This window comes from Trifolium pratense, linkage group LG6 (genome assembly GCF_020283565.1).
Source record: "Trifolium pratense cultivar HEN17-A07 linkage group LG6, ARS_RC_1.1, whole genome shotgun sequence".
Lineage (NCBI taxonomy): Eukaryota > Viridiplantae > Streptophyta > Magnoliopsida > Fabales > Fabaceae > Trifolium > Trifolium pratense.
Window position 1 is genome coordinate 40,024,396 of NC_060064.1, and position 22,290 is coordinate 40,046,685.

Here is a 22,290-nt window from a genome sequence, read left to right on the forward strand (position 1 = left end):
CTTACTGAAACCATTCTACCAGCAAAATGGTTTCAGATTACAACTCTCTGAAACCATTGTACCAGATAAATGGTTTCAGAAGCAAACACAATTAATAAATTACTCACTGAAACCATTCTACCAGTAAAATGGTTTCAGAATGCAACTATGTGCAACCATTCTACAAGCTAAATGGTTTCAGAAGCAAATAACTAATAATCAACTTACTGAAACCATTCTACCAGCAAAATGGTTTCAGATTACAACTCTCTGAAACCATTGTACCAGATAAATGGTTTCAGAAGCAAACACAATTAATAAATTACTCACTGAAACCATTCTACCAGTAAAATGGTTTCAGAATGCAACTATGTGCAACCATTCTACAAGCTAAATGGTTTCAGAAGCAAATAACTAATAATCAACTTACTGAAACCATTCTACCAGCAAAATGGTTTCAGATTACAACTCTCTGAAACCATTGTACCAGATAAATGGTTTCAGAAGCAAACACAATTAATAAATTACTCACTGAAACCATTCTACCAGTAAAATGGTTTCAGAATGCAACTATGTGCAACCATTCTACAAGCTAAATGGTTTCAGAAGCAAATAACTAATAATCAACTTACTGAAACCATTCTACCAGCAAAATGGTTTCAGATTACAACTCTCTGAAACCATTGTACCAGATAAATGGTTTCAGAAGCAAACACAATTAATAAATTACTCATTGAAACCATTCTACCAGTAAAATGGTTTCAGAATACAACTATGTGCAACCATTCTACCAGTAAAATGGTTTCAGAAGCAAACATTAGTTTTTTATTACCGTTTTATCTCATTTAATTAACTAAAAATAGTTTCAGGTCTCCAAAAATTTCATAAAATATACCAAAAGTTCCAGAATATTATCTACTATTTTCCTGGTATAATGGTTTCAGTGAGTTGGTTGAGTGGTGCGTGTTAAATTACAACACACAAGTAACGTATTTAGTAAACAATAAATGAGATTAAGGTAGTGAAAAATTGCGTTTTTTTTTCGGTGTCCAAATCAAACGAACCAAGTCTCTATTTGTAGAAAAAAAAATTATGAATTTTGGTATAAAAATAAAAAATTAATTTACAACGAAATAGTTGAGTTCAAAGTAAAAAATGAACAAAAATCACGCCCAGCCAACCATTGTGTGACACGTGTCCTACTTTTAAAAAGCAAATTTTTCTCTCTCCAGGTTGTAATCCAGTGTGACGCAGGCGCTTGAATCTGATGGATCAGGATGATCTGGGCTGTCTGATTGATCAGACAGTCTTGATGAGATCAGATCTTGGCTGTCTGATGGAAATCAACGGTCTGTAACCATGGTCCTTCGGTACGCGCGCGACACTGGATCCGCGTCTATTAATGGTTTAAGAAGGTGGGGCGCGTGTATATGGTTGGCAAAATTGCAGAAAATTACAGAAATGCCCCTGTTGCTCTATTCTTTCAAAAATTAAAAGAATGGGTATTTTGGTCCAATTGAAAAGGTGCACCTTGCTAACTTAGACCTAACTAGGGTCTAAGTTAGAAAACCCCTATATATATATATATATATATATATATATATATATATATATATATATATATATATATATATATATATATATATATATATATATATTATTTTTAGTGAAATTACAGTGAATGATATAAAACTTGCAACGTGGTTAAAAATAATAAAGATAAATTAGTAACTTTGCTGGTAATCGATTTTAATATATTTGTAAATAGATATTACTAATATAAAGTGAAATAAATGAAAAAGATAATAAAATATATTACGAATACAACACTTTGTATGTTTAGAAGAGTCTTTTTAAGATAATTAGTTTTATTGAAAAAAATAAGAGTAATTGACAAAGGGTATAAGTGACAAATCGTACTCTTAAAATGTCAAACCAACTGTTAAATAGAAACATTGAATCCGACGTTAAAAGACACTTACAAAGGAACATAGGAGTAGAGAAACTCTTCTTTAGGCACGTACACAACACATCAAATTTGGGCACAACAAATAAAAATATGACACGTGTCATTTGAATTAAATTAGATAAAAAATAAATAAAATATCGATTATGAGCCTCTTTCTCTGTCAATCGTTTCCGCAAATCCTCCTCCCTACTTTGCCGCAATTTCATCGGAGTTGCTGCTGCTGCAAAAAGCTCGTGCTTTGTGGCAGATGGTTGAATTTGGTGTTGTTTATCCCCCGAAAAATATTAATCGGACTTGTGGAGGCGGATCGATCTCATCTGGGACTTGTTGTCATGACTATTCACCCATACCCAAACCTTCATATACATCCATTTTTGGGACTTGGTAGGAGGCACTATGGGTTTACGTTGTGATCCTTGCTGAGTTGCAACGGTCTTCAAGCATGGGTAAGTAGTGATGCAAGAGTTACGGGTCTCTAAAGCTTTAGTTTCATAATTTAAATAAAACCAACCAACCTTTGGAATATAGTGAATAATTGCTTAGAACTTAATGTCTATATTTTTTAACATTCATTGTAAATTGTTGAGATTCAGGCAATGAAGCATGGCAATGGAAGAAGTGAGTTTGAAGAGAGAGAGTCAATCGAAGGAGAGAAAAAGCCATTTAAAAAAAAAAGGAAAAATCGAAGGAGAGAGAAAAGGGCTCATAATTCATTTGTTTTTTATATATTTTAATTTAAATGACATGCGTTCTATTGTTATTTGTTGTGCCCAAGTTTGATGTGTTGTGTATGTGCCTAGAGAAGAGTTTCTCCATAATCTGGTAGTGTATGGGACGATTGATTATGAGTGGCATTAAACTTGTACGTCGAATTTGGTTGATTTTTTTTTTCTTTGGTACAAAAATTTGGTTGATTTAATTTGGTTTAGACCTGAACATAGAAAAAATGGAACCAATTTAATTAATGTAGATTGAATTTTAAATTGGTAGGATCATTGATTTGGTTTGGTTTAATTTTTGCACCCCTAGTGTAGACTCGTGGCACTTTTCACAATTTTTAAGGTGTCTGACTTAAACTTGGCTTTAAGTTAAGTTTACCGCCTAATGATTCTATTATTTTCTAAGTATGAAGTTTGTTCGATTTGTCATAAAGTGTGTCTTGACACTTTTGGTAAACATGCAGTTCATTGTAGGGAGCTCCCAAGCTTCAAACACAGACATGACTTAGTCAGAGATGTGTTTTTTGATATTTTTAGGCGTGCCGGAATTTCCGTGAACAAAGAGGCACCAGTGAATTTCTTGACTGACCTACAAGAAGGAAAATCGACACTTCGTCTAGCAAATGTTTTGGTGTATGGATGGGTAGGTGGGAAACATGCTTGTGTGGATCTGACTGGAGTTTTCCCACCGGTGGGACTCGGGATTAGATATTTTCCTGTGGGAAACATGCTGTCATTATGTAAAAAATAAAAAATAAAAAAAATGCTTATGCCATAAAAGTTTTAAATAAGCTATTCTAAGCAACTCCTAAATCCCACATTGTTAGCCTCCTCTAATTGTATTTGCAGCTTGTAATACCATGATGAAAAAGTATATTGTAAAACCGAAGAGCATGAAGAGTATAAGAAGGAACCAACTTAAGTACAATCACTAGAAACTTCCTATATCAAATACACGAACAAGATGGCAAGGATTCAAACCTCCATGCCATCCCACCACTACTTGCTACAAAGGAACATCATGTAATCAAAACCAAAGATGTCATTTGCATTATATTTATATAGTGATATTCTAAACAAAATCACAAATAATAAACATTAAAACAATGGCAGCTATAGAGAACAATTGTGAATCTAGTTTGCATAAGCACTTCATGTTCTTAAAAGTGTTCCCTTGTCATTGGTGGTAAGCATTTATTTCCTTTTTTTTTAACCCGAGATATTTATTGAATGGAAACAAAAGAGACGGAATCATCATTCACCTCATCATGTAAAACAAAAGAAGAGATCAAAAGGATGAAAACAGGTCGAAAATTACATGCAATTGGCAGAGCTAAAATTAGCATATGAAGCTGAGCTAAAATTAGCATATGAAGCTGAGCTAAAATTAGCAGACTGTGGAATTTTGTTCAAATACCAATTGGTAAGTCAAGATAACATTTATTCAATTATCACAAAACCACATAAGTACTATTTTATTCTTCCTTCAATCTAACTCAGCCAGGTAGGTAAAAAGTAATCTTAGTAGACTACATATAAAGCATATGTTACTTAGTTTAATTAAAATAAAATAAAGAAATCCGCACCATGCAACCAATAGTTCAAGAGCTTCAAGCAGATCCAACTGACTTCCAGAGCTTGACCCACTCTTCCATAGCAGCAGCGGCTTGCGAAAACATAGGATCAACCTTCCCGAGTTGTTCCTTCACTGCTTTGGCCATCTCGATCACGCAGTCCTCTGTTGTGGTAGCTGATTGTGGCAACCTTACAGACTGAAAGAAAGGAACAACTTCCTCCATTAATTTCACCCCTTTCCATTCTTTCTTCAAGCTTTCTATGGCATTGCCTCTTTCGGCTCTGGAAACATATGGCAACCCACTTTTCACACCAAGGGATAGGTGGTCACATATAGCTTTCACACACAATCCACACCATATATCTTCCACAGTTTCCCACCTGAGTTTTCCTTCTCCTGCCAACACCAAAGCTGGGACCAATGCCGGGCCAACTAATTCTCGGTTAAAGGCAATGTTGATTCCACTCACTGGCAACATGGCTCTCACAGGAACAGTCAGAACTGCATCCACATATCGGGAATTCCTTTGTGACGGCTTGAGAGCCTGGGTTGGTGCATCAAGGTCTGCCAGATTGAGCCATAGTCCACACGACAGAGCACAATCAACTCCATTTCGAAGGCTAAATGGGTAGCCGCGAACAAAATCTGCACCCTTACGGAATGGATCATATAGTGTGTTAAAGAAGAAAGGGGTGGCAGGAGTCTTGAGGTTCACAATATGCTGAGCCACGGCATCCACTAAAATCCCCGCGTCATCTTTTGCTGGAACACAATCATCATCAATACAGACAACATACTTCTTCTTTGAAACTAGAAAGCCAAAATATCTACAAGCGTAGCCAGAGAAGCGAATGGCAGTGGAGGAACCCACCACCCGCTCAATTTCAGACTTTGTATAGACATCTGCGCTAAATCCTTCAGGAATTTTGAGATCTTCCTTGAGGTCAGGATCTTTGACTATTATCAGGTGGAAACGGGAGAACACCGGCTTCCATTCAGTCATAAAATTTGTGAGGTCAGAGTGCAGGGCACCGATCACAATGTCAACTTCATTGTCGTTGATAATTACTTGAGACATCTTCTGAGGTATAATATAATATAATACAGAATATTTCACAAACTGAAAGACTAGATAGGTCTCCTTAACTTAAAACTGATGAGCTGGATTCAAACTTTTGACAATAGTTTCAATCTTAGAATTTCTCAGAACATCCTGATTGATGATTTAGAAAGGTCAGAAAAGAGATGTTTGTCACAACAGGAATAAATACCATTGTCACAAAGTAAATAGGTATTTTAGTCATACAAATTGTAAAGGTTGGTCAATATAGACCCTCAAATTTGCAAAATAGCAAGTCCCTTTAATTGAAAAATATCGATCAATTTAGTCATTTTCTCAAATTTGAACTTAATCTCAAATTTTGCCCTACAATTTTAAAGGTTCTATACATGTATCATGTATGCTTGTTATGATGCAGCAAAAGACTATTTAAGTAAATATGTATGTATTTTATTTTGTTTTGATGAATGTTTACAAAAGAAGTATTTTGACAGAGACTAAATTAATAGATATTTTTTAACTTAAGGGACTAAAAATTGGGATTTCACAAATTTGAGGGACAAGTTGACTGACTCATATAATTTCAAGGAATAAAATGACTATTTACTCCATAAATACAAAATAAAATTTTAAAATAACTCACTGGTAGGAAGCACAGGGGTCACAATATGTCGGATATTCAGTGCCTGAACAAGTGAGATGACTTCCTCCTTACCAGTTGCAATAAACAGTTTCAGAACTTTTTCGTTCAGCTTTCCGGCTTTCAATATTCTCTGCACATGTAAAAATAAAAAATTATGAAATGACCACCACAAAAAGAAAAAAGGATTGAAACAAGATCTACAATATATCAACTCCAAATTATGAATCATGACAAGGCCAAATTCTATGGCTGCTGAAAAGTTGTCAACAGGCCTTACTTATGTGATCAGATAGGGTCAAATAAATGTTTACAGCAACAAGGGAAAAGCAAAAAGCAAAAAGCAAAATTGAAAATTTGATGGCCCAAGAGAAAAAGCACAAAAGATGGCACCACATAACTATCGATTGAAACCCATAAAAAAAATAAACGAGTATTGTTTGATATTTTATTTGACACAAGTCTTGGTTATTTTCAAATACAATATATGTTAGGGTCCGGCTATTGGACCTAAGCGCAGGGAATGTGCTGAATAGGGGGGAGTTGGTTACATTTCCTGATGTTGCTAGTTTGTTAGAGGGGAACGACAATTACATGAAGGATACAAATAGAAAGAGTATATCGTTTCGGTTAGGAACATTTTGGGTTGGGCAGAACGAGAATTATCTCATCTCTAAGGAGCTTCACTCTGGCCTTACAGAAAATATTTCTTGTTTGTTCCATTAATAATAAAATTTCTGTTTATTTTGAGTTCGGATTCCTATCAATATACCAAAAGAAATAAACTATAGAAACAAAGAGCTCGCAGCTACACAACCCGGTTTTAAAAATTAAAAAAAAAATAAAAAAAATCCAACTACTATCTAAGACTGCAACATCATGTTTTTCTACGGCCGTGATCTGCGACCCAACTCTTACCGGGTGTTTGTTTCAAGGTTGTTAATTTTATTCCCAGGAATAATATTCCCAGGAAATAATAATAGGAATAAAATTCCCAGGTATTTTAAAAAAATTATGTTTTGGCTTATGTTAACTACATTCCTAGGAATTATTATTGATAAACATGGGAAAAAGAGAAGTTACAAGCAATTATTTAAAATGTATTCCCATTTTCATGGGAACTTTTCTTTCCCACCCATTTCCTTGGGAATAAAATCATGGGAATAAGAGAAGTTATTGGAAGTTATTTTATTCCAAGGAACCTTCATACCCAGGAATAATTTTATGCCAACTTTGTACCAAACATGGGTATATCTATCTACACATATATTCCCAGGTATATTATTTCTAGACTTGAAACAAACACCCCTTTCCTGAGTGTTGGGTCTAACTAAACCTTACAAAACCGGCATAAGGTGAGGATTGTCCTCACTTATAAACATATAGATGCTCTTATACTATCTTAGAATTGAGATTTGGGCTTAACTCGACCTTACAAAAACGGCTTGTAAGGTGAGACACTTTATAAACATATATTCAGGTCATCTTGCAACCGTGAGACTCTTAACACCAAGATCATGGTTTCTGCAGATGCATTGCTAACGCAATTGAGGTCACATCAGCCACATTTGGGGCAACAATTTTGGTAACATAAAAAAATAGAAACATTGTACACTACCAACAAATTAATCACAAGAAGAATCAATATAAAGTACTTAAAACCATTCTAAAAGAGTAATTGAAATAGTAGATTATTAACCCTAATATGGATGCAGTAACAGTAATCATAGATCTAGATATGAAGCATAAGGGTATCAATAAATTACATTAAAAAAAAATTATAAATTTGAGAAAGGGTAACCTTAGTAGCAACTAAGTGTATCTATGAAATTTGAGAAAGAGAGAGAGAGAGAGGGGAGAGATAAAAAGAATACCAAGAAGAGATCAAGGAGGATGTGATCAGGGATGGGAGAGAGATCGGAGATGTCGGAGAGATTAAGGACGGCTGAGTCAATGGTAAGAGAAACAAGTGATGGCGGTGTTTTCATTCATTCATTAATTAATTAAAAAACTAAACTCGCTTGTATAAAAAGTAAAAAACAAAACAAAAAATAATAAATTGGTAGCTATTTTCTCTCTGTCACACAGAAAATGGTGATTAAAGAATTAGTCTTGAAGAAAAAAGGGGGAACAAGATCCTTGAATCTCTGTGTTGTTTCCGTCCTCTCCTTGTTCTGTCAAAACTTAATCAATTTGAGTAAAGCAAAAAGTTACTAGTATTAATTGATTTTATTTTTACGAAATACGTAAGGAGACAAGAATAAACCGATAATTCAGTCAAAAAGAATAAACCGATAATATGTTGTTCCACTTTTTCTCTTCACACGCTTAACCCGCATGTGCCATGACCGGCTTAATATTTTGTTCCACTGATTGGTTGAGCGGAAAGAAGAAATAAGGAAAAAAAATTATGAATTTAATAAATGAACTTGGAAGAAAATTATGAATTTTAATTGATGAATTTGGACCGTTAAAATTCGTAATTTTCTTTTCTTCATCTTTCTTTCCATTCAACTAAGTGGAGCATAAATTATCAAATTACCATCTAAAATCTAGGATAATTCTAAAATGGATCGACTCTATAACCACGTGGATGAGTACTTTATAATTATTTGAAAGTATAATTTATTAAATTAATGGTCATTTATATCTTAACATTTTTTTTTTTGGTAAAAAAAAACAGTTTTTTCTTTTTTTACGAAATCCATACGTTAATAGTTAAATTTAAAATAATAACTTAATTGTAATTGGTTTGATTAAAACAAGGGGAAAAAATGTAACCTATATTTTTTTTTGGACAAAACTTATATGCCGTACCATATATCCTGTTTTATTGTTACCCAATTACAATACAACACCTGTAACATATATTCCACGTCACACGTTTTCTCTTAACCCTTATTTTCCGTTAATTAGCTTGGTCTTTCTCTCTCGGTTGCAGGTAGTGGTACTCATAAAAAACAAAGGCTAATAATCATCACATTAATAAAGAAAAACTCAATCTCAAATACTATTAACATAAAATTAATCAAGGAAATAAATAATCAAGATAACAGGCTAACTTGATTATAATACTCATCCTTCTAATCAATTATCTTTTCTTGACTTCAAAATTGAATTTAAACAAAATCCCCAAATGGCATGGAATTCCCCAGATCTCAGTCAAATTGAAGTCCCTTATCCTCACTTTTCCAGCGAACCCACTGTTCCACTATTCTTCCATATTTCCATCGTGTAATTCATCTTTTACTCGCCGATTGTTTCCATCTTTTACTGTTGTGTCAAGACTCATAGACATGAACAAAGGTCACCACCGCCTTTGTTGCTTTGCTCGCCGATTGTTTTGAAAATTTCGGTAACGGTGACGACGTGATTTTTGTTGAAATTAAAATCTGATGTGGAATAAATTAAGCCAAGTGTAGGGTTTTAATTGGTAAACAGTAAGAACAGTACGTATAGAACTGTTTCTAAGTTTTGTCTTTTTTTTTTGTCAATTATGTAATAGTTTTAGTCGTAAAAATTAGGAGAATTGTAATTTTTTATTTTAAAAAAATATTGGCGACAATTTTTAAGACTTCTTATCATTTTAAGCACCGATTTAAGGTGGACCGTTTATGAAGGTAATCCACTGTAAAAATGGTTGGCATAAGACATTTAGTCGAAGTAAATAAATAAATTTATCTTTAAATTTGTACTCATCAATAAATTTCATCCGCGTAAAAAAAAAAAAAAAAACAATTTCGCCTCTCAACTTTTTTAAAATAATTTCGTGGAATATTATGTCGTGACATTTAACATCATCCTTTTTAAAATATCTAAAGCATTCCTATCTATCTTCTTTTGTTGTTAGGAGCATTGATGAGTGAGTTATCCAATTTATTTTTTTACAATTAAATGACTAAATGATGAATCATTATAATTTTTCATAAAAATAACTCAACATTATTTTTTTCTTAAAAAATAGTGTAACCTATTTTCACTATTTTTTAGTATCATAAAATGATAATATCATCATCATATATTTTTTTTCTTAAAAAAAAAAACTTATTTTCACTATTTTAAAAGTTCTTAACATTGTGGTTATGGGTTCGAGCTCCGAGGTAGACACCAAATGTTCGTTTCGGTGTTGTTTTATGAAATATGTGTATTTGATGAACTATGTTGCCTAGGTGCGAGTACGATACTGGTACCCGATACAGGTACTGATACTGGGGACGATATTTTTAGAAAAACTAACATACACTTATGGGCAAAAATTAAGGTACAGGTATTTACCCGATACTGATACGGGTACGTACCCGATACCAGTACTCTCCCTCAAATGGACTACCAATGCATCATAGTTGATGAATATAAAACATATCTCTCCCCGATGTTATGATGTCTTATATATAGTTATGTCATAGGAATAATGTATCAAATAGTGGGGGAGTAGTTGAGAGAATAGTGGGTCAGTGAGTTCTTTGGGTACGAGTCTGGTTTTTCCCGAAACCCAATTTTATTTTTTTTATGGATTTTTCATTTTGAAATTCATATCCGCTCGATGACCCAAACCAACCTACGTTTTAGATTAGATTTGGTGGATTTGGCCGGATCGATTGGATTTGTCCAATCCATATACCCCATAGTTGTTGTCAAGCTTTGGAATAAGAGAAATGATTTGAGAAATGATTTGTGACGGTGTTGATTCCTAAAGTTTTGATTGTAATCGATTTTAATATATTAGTAGTAGGTATTAAATTTATTGGAAAGAGAAAGTTTGTGGGAAAAAATTATTGTGGACTAAAATTAGGATATAATATGAATATACGGTGCAAAAACACATTTTCTTAATTATTTTTTTTCCTAAAACGAGAAATAAAAAAGAACGGTGGGATTATTTTAATAATTAAATGACTTTATAAAATAATAATTATTGAATAAAATAAATTAATAACGACATATATATCAAATTCGTCCACATACATTATGCCACGTCTTTAATGAAAGACTGTGTCAGCAAAATTGATTTTAAAGAGGGATGAGTGACCAAAACTCATAAATTTTTTAAATTGGGTGACAAAATAGTTGGATTTTTTTTTTAAAAAAAATAAAATACGAGAAAAAACTTCATTTTTTAAAAATAGGGTGCCAAAAGTGCATCTAACATATTTTTGTTATTTATAGTGAAAAATATGATTGAATTTAGGATCTCATGCATACTACCCAAATTTCTCTATATTAGACAAAATCTAGCGACTTTTTACAAACAATTTTCTTAAAAAAATTAGGGTTAAATATCATTTTAATCCTTATAAAAGATTTCGGCAAGTTTTGGTTCTCAAATATTTTCAATCACAATATTTGGTCTTTACTTTTCAGTCAACTCGTGTATATCGTTCAAAATTTTAAATTTTTTTCCGCTATCTTGTTTATTACATTATAGGAATCCTTCAATATGAAACAAATCAACACCGCACAAGACGAGACAACAATACTTCACACTAAGACGGGAAAATCAAAACAAACGTGATAAAATCACAAAAACAAACAAAAAAAAAAACCACACCCAAAAAATGATTTGGAGGGATGATTTTAAGTCTAAATTGATGCTAAATCAAGAAGTGAAAAAGTGGCGACGACTAGGATTAGAAAAGGAGAAGAATAAAATGCTAGTGAATGTGATAATATAATATGTATGATAAAAACGTATATGGAAAAGAGGAAAACTTAATAAAAAAACACGCCCGAACTTAGACTGGGCTTTCTCCCGCCGTCGATGGCAACCTCGGCGGCGCTACGTTCCCTTATCCGCCGTTCACGTCCTTCATCACTCCTCTATCTTCCCCGTGCCCTAACTTCTCATTCCCCTCCCCCACTTCCCTCTCCTTTCACACGTCACTCTCCATCCTCCACCATTCTCGACGCGTTCCGCACGCGCGCTTTCTCCAGCAGCTCTTCCAATGATGGCGATTTCGATACCGACTCGTTCAGTCTCGATTCTCCGGATAATTCCGAGATTCTGAAAGCAGTCGCTGACAGCGCCAGTGCCGGCGAAGATATCCCTGCTTTCCCCGTTCGTGTGGTGATTTCAATGCTCGATTCATTCCACGATCTTACTGGATTTCCATGGTAAGCTTCAATATCTCTTATTCTTATTGATAACGCTACTTTATTCACTTGTATCATTGTTCGATTCTGAATTAAATGTTGGTGTTAATTCAATATTTGAATTTTCAGGTGGTTAACTATAGTTTCGTCTACTTTGGCTCTCAGAATTGTTCTTCTTTTTCCTCTTGTTTTTACTCTTCACAAGCTTAAAAGGATTTCAGAGTTTGCACCTAAATGTGAGTGTATCATGTTCTCAACATGAATTAGTTCATTGCTTCTTTCACTTGGTAACATGATCAATTTAGCTTTTAGACTACATTAAGGCTCTCTTTAGGAAGGCCAATAAGCTAGTTATAGCTTATAAGCTAAAAGCTCTGTTTGGTAAGCTTATAGCTTATTTTACTAGCTTATAGTTTATTTTTCAAATGCTATTTCAATCACCTTACGAGCTATAGCTTATCATATTTTCTTCCAATTTTACCCCTATCATCTTACTTGAAAAAATTAAATATTAATTAAACATTTTTTTTATGTCATTTCATACTTATAAGCTAATTCAACCGCTAATTTTACCAAACACTACAAATTCAATCAGCTAGCTTATTCGCTATAAGCTCATCCTCTATAAACTAAGCTTATCAGCTATTTTTTACCAAACATAGCCTAAGAGTTATTAAATTTAATTAGAAGCTAAAATAAATACGGCTCTTCAAATTCGTGATGTACTCTCTTCGTTTCAAAATGAGTGTCGTGTAAGGTTTTTGCACCTAGGTTAAGAAATGCAATGATGCTGTCAAAGTACATGACAACTTTACCAAACTAACCTTATTTATTAGGGTCAAGCTAACTATTTATTAGGGTTAAGAAATGCAATGATGCTGTCAAAATACATGGCACTAGTTAGCATTTTCCTGATTATTGTACTGGTGTAATGCTTTGAAATTAGTGTACACTCAACTCAATTAATTAGAGGGTACAATTGGAAGAACCGGAGTGGTCCAGTAGCCGGGAAGGGGCCTAGAAGTGTCAACTACTACACCACACTACACTCGGCTCTACACATTTACAGAGCTAAACCTTGTCCAGTCCCTGGTAGAGTGAAGGGGGCTTCCATCCTTATTCTCTATCCCCTCGCCCAACCTAACTGGGCTTTACCGGGTGGGAGCCCCGAGAAGCACTGATAATAGTTCTACTTTGAAAAGTGTAAAAGACATTTATTTTGACACAATTTATTTTTTTTTTGGCTAAAGTGACACATTTTGAAACAGAGGGATTAGTGTATAGATAAATATCTTTTTCATTGCACAATGCTGATTAGGGTTTTTTTTGTTTGTTTATAATAATAATGATGTTATTATTACTTTAGCTTAATATTCCTGATTGTTCTCAATACATATGGTTTTTCATTGATTTGCTTGATTATGTTATATCCAAGTTTTCTAATTCCGCTCTTATTGCAGTTATTCAGTTTTGTTTTCATCACTCATGTTGCATTGTCATTTGTCACTCTATTCATCCTAACTTTCGCTTCCATTATGTGTGACGGTTATGCTATCAGTCATTGTAGATTTTGTTTTTGTTTCATTCTATACACAAGCCTCGTGATTTTGGTTTTGGTTTATTTTGAGTTTTATCTGACTGTTCTTTGCCTTTGAAGTGTATTTTTCCCCCCTTTTTATGGTTAGAAAATGAAAGTGAATACTTGCTTATTAGTTATCCCCTTTCTTATAGTACTCTGTACAAGGTTTTTTCTTTCCTTTTCCATATTTAGTTCATATACTTAAATTATTATTAATTTTTGTTTGATTTCTTCACTTCTCAAAGTGCCCCCTCCATTCCCACCACCTTTCTCAGGAAAGAGTTATTTTCGTCAGATTTCATTCTTCGAGGAGAAGAGAAAAGCAGTTGGATGCCCTTCATATGCATGGCCGCTGGTACCATTTATGGTTCAGGTGATATATCTAACTTCATGGGAAGCATTTCTGATGAACCCTAGAGCAATGAATTTGCCTTTTTCTCCTCCCTAGTCACCTTAGCTAACATTACAGCCAAAAGCAACCAGCAAGAAAGACCTGTATACTGCAGTTGTGACGAGCAGGAAAATTTTTTCTAGTCTCACGTTATGTAGTATATAAATAAAGAGGAAAAGGAAAAGCATGAATGGTCTTAGATTGTAGTACTTGCAAATAGAAATTAAATAATGTTTAAAATCTGAAAAGGGAATGACAGCCTATGAAACAAACTCTGACACGGACACGGACACGTCGACATTGCTAATGTGAAAAACATAGGACACCGACACCGCTACATATTTATAAAAGATCTAAATTGAGAATCAAAATATATACATGTGCATCAAGTTGAGCAAGTTATTTCATTAAAAAAGTTTTAAAACAACATACAATAGTATTTGACCTGTATTTATCCATCTACTATCGAAAAAGCTAAAAATATTGTAATTAAAATGTAATGTCTTTAATACATCATTGATCAACATTGTAACACACCTAATCATAGAGATGCCCATGTGTCATAGATGACAACAGCCTCTTGTCCAGATTAAAATATGTTTTTGAATAAAGCTTAAGTGTTCAGTAGAAAATTTCTTCCTTTGCAACTTTGACAGAACTTACATTGCTGCATTGTCTTTGCCTATAAAAAATTTAGTGTTACGTTGTTGTTAGATTATTGCTTATCATATCTAGAGACCATATATTACCTTACATTACAGCATACCTTGACAGCTTAAACTGGAAGAATTCTCCCATCATTGAATTCAAGATTTCCAACAAGCTTTTGATGGTTATCTCTTCAAATTTGAACCTATTCCTTACTCCCATGCATATCAAAGGAAGCATCCATATTCTGGTTAGAAGCTGAAACCTCTGTCAAAGATGTCCATTTGATCTAAACAGAGCATCTTTTGCAATTAATGCAATAACCCCCGTTGTTTGAATATTAGTTTTTGTTGTGGTAAAAAGAAAGTTTAGGTGGAGGGGAAAAGGCCTCATTCCAAGGTTAGGCGGTGCTGTAAACCTCAGGGAGAACTCACTTACATATTGCCTACCAAAAAACTACCACCATAAACTCAAGACATTTTAGTAGATGCATTTTGTTTCTACCAGTTGAGTTGCAACATTAGTTGAATTTTAGCATCTATAGAAATCATTTTCCATTCATCTTACTCAGTTAGGCTTTATTTGAGACGATAGGGAATAGAAATAAAGTTATTTATAAAGTGAGCCAGAGATAAGTATGTGAATCCCTCTAAAAGTATACCTAACTAAAAGGCTATGGGAAACTAAAGGCTATGGGAACTGTCAAATAGAAAAAAACTGACAATGCAGCAGCAGAGCTGCCCATTGTCTGCATGCCTGAGATGGAAACACCTTTAAAATAAGCTGAACATCAGAGGATAGATAAAAACACAACATAAAAAGTGTGCTCTGCCAGCCAAGGGCACCAAATAATTGCATAAACTACACACTGTGACTGAATTCTAGCACACTTCGTACTAGTAGAAAATTTGTGATTGAGAAATGGATATTAAAAAATTGTACAATAATGTGATTTTATCATTCTGGAGAAACAAAAATATGGAAAAATGAAGCTACGCACTCATATAGTCACTTAAGAAAAATTTCATCATGGTTGAGTTTTTAATTTTAATCCAGGTTCCCTGCTTTTTCATGTGGATGTTTAGCATACGGAGGATGTCACTAAATGGCCACCCTGGTTTTGATTGTGTAAGGCTCTAACTAAAATGCTCTTTTCTTATTATGTCTGTGCAATGCTGGCAAATTTCTGTCATGGCGGCACCATGGCAGATTGCGGTGGCGGATTTTTTTACAACCACCGTGGCCAATTTGTGAAGTATGGCGGCGCCATGGCATTTTATGGAGGTTTAAAATGACATATTTTTTGCTTTCCACCATGGTGCGCCATCCACAATCAATAACACTGGTCAGTGCTTTTCTTAACTTCCTATTGTGCAAACATAATTTACAAGGTTGTAGTTCCATGAAATGAATAAACCACTTCATAAGATATCCAACATGAAGATCTAACTCAATTTGATTAGTTGGATTAGAACGATAAACTTAAAAGATAGCATGGAAGCTATGAATATTCAGCATTTGGGAACTTTATTGCTGTGGAGAAGCTGTGTCAGTATTGTCTGTTGAGTGTCATGTATTAACAACATATACTTGCACCATATTCACACAGATGCCCATTGTTGCTGAATGATTTAACTAACATGCTATTTATTGCAGGGTGGTGCTTTATGGTTCCAGAATTTAACAGATTTCTCTCACGGTTATTCAGGGTTCACCTTTCCTTTTCTGATGGCCGGTTTGCACTACACTATTGTTCAGGTAATGGAGTACATGAGAGGTCTTTAAATTATCTGTATTTACCTTTTGTTTCTTTACCCACACCCATGTGCGTTAATTAATGGGATTCATTTAATATGAAGCAATTTAATTCTATTAAAAAAGGAGAATCATAATTTATTATTGTGTCTTTGTGTTAACCCCCATGATAAAGTTGGGATGTAGTTGAGAGTCAAGAACTTAACAAGATATCTGGGGCAAGCTGATATAATAGAAATATGATTACTGAGCCAAAATAGCTGACAAACTTGATGGATCTAAAGGCAATTGATCAATTACCAGTAATTACTCGAATAAGAGTATAAGACAATCCAATGCCTGTTGTTTGCTTACAGCCTCTGTTATACTGCTTATAATGATGAAATCAAACTTTGTTGATTTTTAACTCATTTATAAAACAATCTACATTGCTCGTCTGTGGTCTCCCTAGTAGGTCAGCCCGACAATAAAATAATATACAAATATAGTATAATAATATTCGATTTCTACGTGCTATAGTCAGATTCTAGTTTAATGCATAATGCATAATAGAGTGGATTTATTGTTTTCTGTCTGAGATGTGTTTGGTGTGTGCAGTTGTACTTTAAGTTAATTGTCTCATTGGTTTTGCTAAGGGCATAGATGGGTCAGTTGTGTACTAATTTATGTTCTTGATTTATCAGGTAACCTTTAAGAAACCTTTGATTGAAGGAACGCAGGACCTTTTTGACTTATTATCCGTGGTGAGTATGACATGTTGCAGTTCTAATGTGTTACTTTGAATTCATTTTCCTGGACAAAAACAAAGTTGATCCGGTTTCTTAATTTTGTATTTCCTTTGATTTGATATGAATATCTTTATTTCAGTTTACAAGTTACAAATAGTGTTTAAGAATGTTGTATTACAACTTGTATATGCTTCTGTAATTGAAAAGCAGTAATTCAACAATTAAATGACAAATATTTCTGTTACTGCAGTACTACAAGCGATACTTGGACTTTCTAACGCTGCCTATAGTTTTCATCGGCTTTTGTATTCCCCAGGTAATTTTTATCCTTACATATTTTGTGTTGTTAGGATGTTAGTTGGATAAATGACATTTTTACGATGCATTCTGAGAATTTATGGTAGTAGACTATATGAGAGATGGTCAGATACTCAGATGAGTCCTACTGGATTTCTGAAAACCGTACGGCTTAGATAAAAATAAAAAACCAGAACTGACTACACATTTTACGAATAGAACTACATTTGGAGCTATCCTATTATGCTGGTATGTAAGGTATCTGTAGACACTGCTGCACTGGGGAATGAAGATGCATGGTTTAGAAGATTAAGGAAACCTATAATTTACTTTTGAATATAAGCTACAATTTTCTTATAATCCATCAGAGATTATCTTCTTTTGTCACTAACTTTTTTTTTTGTTTTGAATGGCAAATTTTTTTTTTTTTTGTGACTAAAAATGGCAAATTGTTAGTATGTATATTGTTATGTTAGTTTTTTTACACCTTGCCAGGACTCGAACCCTGAACCTCCAACTCCTTTAACCCTTAGCTCAACCAGTTGAGCTACCCATCCCACCCTATCTTCTTTTGTCACCTAATCTGATTAATAAGGTACCTTGATCTACCTTGATTGTAGTAGTTGATAGATACTAGATAGAGTTAAAATTTCTGCAACAATTCAGTCTCGTGGCACATTCTCCTATCTTGAAACCAAAGGTAGAGGTTTGTGATCACAGTTTCTGAACTTGCATGGGTAGGTTTGCCTGGTCAAGTTCCCTAGGGGAGCATACTTTATGAAAACATTTTCTGAATTTATTTTCTAACATATGTATTCATTTTAACTTATTAATAAGAAGATGCGAGACTCATAGAATGAAAATTTGTGATGGAAAGAAGACGAAAGGCTAGTTAGATATGATGCATTTTTAAAAATAATGAAAACAATATTTTGGCATTTTCATTGTGTCCTAAAAATGCACACCATTGTTCACTTCAAGTCTAGTATATCTTTGTTTTTTTTTAAAAAAATTTAGTATATCTTTGTTAGCAAGTAAAATTAACACTAATTGTAGGAAATGAAAATAGATAACATTTTCACAATCACAAAGTAAAAGGGGCCCTATATTACAAATTAGAGTGTTGCACAGGTTCAGAGAGTTCAGTTCCCAATGGCAAAAGGTCCCAACTCTATCAAATTGATAGGCTACCTTCTTTGTCTCTTTCCTCTTATTTATAAGGAACATGCCTTATTATTTTGCCTAACCATATTTCTACTAACTAACTAACTAGGTCTAGGATTACTTATCAATACCTATGACAAATAAAATGAGGAACTTGAAGCCTTATAGGTTTCTCATAATTTTAATGGAAGATTAGTTAGCGATCACTTTACTGCAACATTCTTTTGTGCATGTGCCAACTAACTAACTAGGTCTAGGCTTTATTTTATGGTAAACCCATTTCATCTCTTATTGCCATAATCTGAAGGTTGTAGTGTGTTATGTTACTGTATTTATTCTTGCAGGGAAGCCAAATTTATTGGATTACAAATAGTACATTAACGCTCGTTCAGGTTAGTAAGAAATTTTTTTGCAAATTAAGTGTTTTAAATTTGAACTACTATGTATAATAAATCTTCAATAAACTTTGCAGCACTTTGCCCTTAGAAATCCTGCTACCCTTGCAAAGTTGGGGTTACTTGACAAAAATCATCAAAGAGCAGCTTCTGAGGAAATCAGTGCTTCTAAAACACCCCATTTACTTGGAATACAAGACAATAGTACAACAGTAGCTACCAAGGCAACTGTTTCTCCTGAAAAGAACCCTCTGGATTCACCTGAAAAGTGGCATAAATTACCTACAGAGAACATGTCCTCTGTAGAACTGACCACTGTGAGTGAATAAGAACACGAGCATGCATCATGTATGATATGTCATTAAAACCTTATCGGCTCTAAGAATTTATCACCGATTAATGGTTTGATTTTGTTTACAGCTTGCAGTCCCATTTCTAAACAGTAATGATAAAGAAAGTGCAATACCTTTACTAAAGTAAGCAATCCTATCTAGTTAGTAAAGTAAATTATCCTTTTTAAGCTTACATCTACTACTCTACTACTAATATATTAAAATCGGTTACCATCAAAGTTACAAATTTATCCTTATTACTTTTAACCACGTTGCAAGTTTTATATCGTTCATTGTAATTTCACTAAAAAAAATAATAAAAAAAATATAGAAAGAATATAAGATAAATACATAAAAAAAAAAAAAGATGATATGTTTAAAAATAGAAACAAAACAGATTATAGATTGGAACAAAATAGAACAATCTATACTAATAAAAATAGCAACAAAAAATATTAATACGATCAACTCCATAATCTATTAAAAGAAAAAAGAGAATAAAATAGTCAATAAAAAAAATTATAGAAAAAATAGGATGAATATGCATAAAATTAGGAATATAGAAATAGAAATATAAACAATATTTTTCATAAAAAAAATAGACAATATACAATTAATAATAATAATACTATAAAGCTAATTACTATCAAATTTACTAAATTATCCTAAATATTCCTTAATCAAATTTCTAATTTTTATTAAAAAATATACACGGGACTATTATTTGTTACAAATACATAGAAAATTGGATAATTTATCATTGATAATTATAATCAAATTTATCCATTTAATAAGTTTTACAAAAAATAGCACAATAGTTTCACTTATATTTTAACAATATTGTATAACAAATTTTTAAATATTTTATTCTAAATAAATTTTCTACTATAATATAATGACAAACTTAAACATCGAATAAAAGTCAATGACCCGTGCGAATGCACGGGTCTTTAAACTAGTTTTAATAGAAAAGGAAACTCCATGTGTTATTGTAATTTTAAGCTTTATCTCTAATTGATGGTGCAAAATCTTTATTAATTCCCATATACAGACTAGCACTGGATAAGGAGCCTGAATACTTGCGAGCTTTGGTTTTGATGGGACGGGTTCTATTGCTGAAGCAAATAAATGATGAAGCTATTGAATACTTTGAGCGCGCAATATCAAAGGTGTGAATTTATATCTGCCTCTGTTTTGTTTTTAATTTGCTATTCTGGTTTTATCTGTAATGTGGTGTCTGGTATTTGTTCCTCTGTGAGCTATGGTTTTGAATTGCTATTTTTCATTTTTACTTATACTAGACATTCATTGTCTCATTTCACTTTGTTTGCACTATTAATTTTAATTGTTTACTGATTTTTCATTAGCTTTTACTTGCTGGCCACCCAACTGATCCAGAAGAGGTTGATTTTTTGATTCTTTCATCCCAATGGGCTGGAATTGCCTATGCACGACAGGTGAAATGCACACTTCAATTTTTATCAAACTTCTGTCTGAACAAGTTTTTTGATATATGACCATAAAACGCTTGAATATGCATCTGACGGAGGGGATAAGAAGACAATTTGTTCATCGAATGTGTCATAAATGCCTAATACTAATTATCTTGTTGCCTGCCTGGATGAAAATTGCACCTCTATTCCTCTTAAAAACAGATTTTGGAACTTGGTTTGGGTTTAAGTAACAGTTGTTGTCTGACTTTCAGTTTAACATCAATAAGCAAAATTGAAGTCTTCTTGCCTAACTTTTTGACCTGTGAAGTTGAGATGCTTCAGAAATGAAGAAGTATTAGTGTCCGATACGTATTTGATACCAATATGGCAAAATATGTATCTGATCTAGATAGATTACAGGGACCAATTTCAACAGGAACACATTTTGCAGGGATTAAAACAAAACACCGAGGACTAAAACAAAAAAATATTTTTACAAGGAGTAAAACAATAAAACTGCATATTTGCACGGACTAAAAGCATATTTAAACCTAGAAAGAATATTAGGGGGGAAGATATGTAACTACGCCTACTTGTTATGATCACAAGTATTTTCTAATTAAAATTGTGATTATCGTATATTGACTACTGATAAAGTTATGCATTAATGAGCAATTAACAAAACATTAGGCTTCTAGTTCTTTCTTAGGATTGGCTTTGATTTTTATTTTCTTCAATTTTCTGTATGGCAGGGAAAGAATGACGAAGCACGTGCTTACTTTGAAAGAGTTGCAAATATGGAGGAGCCCGAAGATCCTACTAGCAAAGGCTATTATTTTGATGGCTTGTTGCTACTTGCTAGGTAGAACTTAAGTTAAATACCTTAATTTAGTGTTCAAACTTTCCATTTCTCATTTTAATTTGCTCATGGGATTGGATTTCTTGGGTTTACAGCACTTTATATGATGGTGGTCAAAAGGCTGAAGCTGCAAAGTATCTGCGTCTTGTTGTTGCTTATAATCCTGGTTATAAGAAATTCTTGGAACAATGTGAGCAAGATGAAGATTTGACTAGTGATCTTTCCCGTAGTAGGAGAGAACTCTGATTTTAGATATTTCAACGATGTTCATATATTTGTTGTATTCTATATCTAAACATAGTTTTCTCATTTATTTCATGTTTGTTTTACAATATTTAATTTATATTTTGACGAATAATGAGCTTAGATGTCAGCTACATTACGCAATTATTTGTTTAAATATTGAAGTGATGGCATCATTTGTATTTGATTCTCCCCCAATTAAAAATAACTAACGTCTTTTCTGGGAAATCCCAATGTGTGAAGTGTGAATGGTTTCGAAATAAGGAAAAAATGAATTTCGATTTTGATATCTTTTAAAAACAGGCGAGTGTTATTATGCACAAGTTACTTAAGTCTTTCATGGTGTACAAGTTATTGATATTATTGTAACGAATACGAATTTTATAAAACTAACCGTTGGATTGAAAGTTTATATCGTATAGATCATCCATAT

The 22,290-nt window shown here is 33.2% G+C and overlaps 2 protein-coding genes across 3 annotated transcripts; one reads left to right on the top strand and one right to left on the bottom strand.

The window, feature by feature from the left end:
- Nucleotides 1-4,018: 4,018 nt before the first annotated feature.
- On the bottom strand, nt 4,019-8,269 carry LOC123889364 (probable UDP-arabinopyranose mutase 5). 2 transcript variants are annotated; one of them, XM_045938666.1, is made up of 3 exons: nt 7,818-8,269; nt 5,947-6,076; nt 4,019-5,311 (listed from the first exon to the last, which is right to left on the bottom strand). In XM_045938666.1, the coding sequence occupies exons 1-3, from the start codon at nt 7,929-7,931 to the stop codon at nt 4,278-4,280; spliced, it is 1,278 nt and encodes a 425-aa protein (XP_045794622.1). In that variant the 5' UTR covers nt 7,932-8,269; the 3' UTR covers nt 4,019-4,277. The 2 variants fall into 2 exon arrangements, with proteins under 2 accessions (XP_045794622.1, XP_045794621.1); XM_045938665.1 differs by having other exon boundaries at nt 4,019-5,456.
- Nucleotides 8,270-11,616: 3,347 nt separating this feature from the next.
- Nucleotides 11,617-22,085, top strand: LOC123889274 (ALBINO3-like protein 2, chloroplastic). The gene is made up of 14 exons (XM_045938537.1): nt 11,617-12,054; nt 12,163-12,269; nt 13,858-13,985; nt 15,708-15,779; nt 16,308-16,409; nt 17,090-17,149; nt 17,385-17,450; nt 18,940-18,987; nt 19,068-19,307; nt 19,411-19,466; nt 20,374-20,491; nt 20,690-20,779; nt 21,508-21,617; nt 21,710-22,085. The coding sequence occupies exons 1-14, from the start codon at nt 11,702-11,704 to the stop codon at nt 21,858-21,860; spliced, it is 1,701 nt and encodes a 566-aa protein (XP_045794493.1). The 5' UTR covers nt 11,617-11,701; the 3' UTR covers nt 21,861-22,085.
- The last annotated feature ends 205 nt before the right edge of the window (nt 22,086-22,290 follow it).

What these genes read in the sequence shown, in the direction of transcription:
- LOC123889274 (XM_045938537.1), top strand. Translation starts at nt 11,702, where the DNA reads ATGGCAACCTCGGCGGCGCTACGTTCCCTTATCCGCCGTTCACGTCCT. An exon ending in TGCACTACACTATTGTTCAG is followed by an intron (nt 16,410 to 17,089) that starts GTAATGGAGTAC and finishes TTGATTTATCAG; the next exon opens with GTAACCTTTAAGAAACCTTT. An exon ending in TTTTTGACTTATTATCCGTG is followed by an intron (nt 17,150 to 17,384) that starts GTGAGTATGACA and finishes CTGTTACTGCAG; the next exon opens with TACTACAAGCGATACTTGGA.
- LOC123889364 (XM_045938666.1), bottom strand. Translation starts at nt 7,931, where the DNA reads ATGAAAACACCGCCATCACTTGTTTCTCTTACCATTGACTCAGCCGTC. An exon ending in TCCTCCTTGATCTCTTCTTG is followed by an intron (nt 6,077 to 7,817) that starts GTATTCTTTTTA and finishes TTACATGTGCAG; the next exon opens with AGAATATTGAAAGCCGGAAA. An exon ending in GACCCCTGTGCTTCCTACCA is followed by an intron (nt 5,312 to 5,946) that starts GTGAGTTATTTT and finishes AGATGTCTCAAG; the next exon opens with TAATTATCAACGACAATGAA.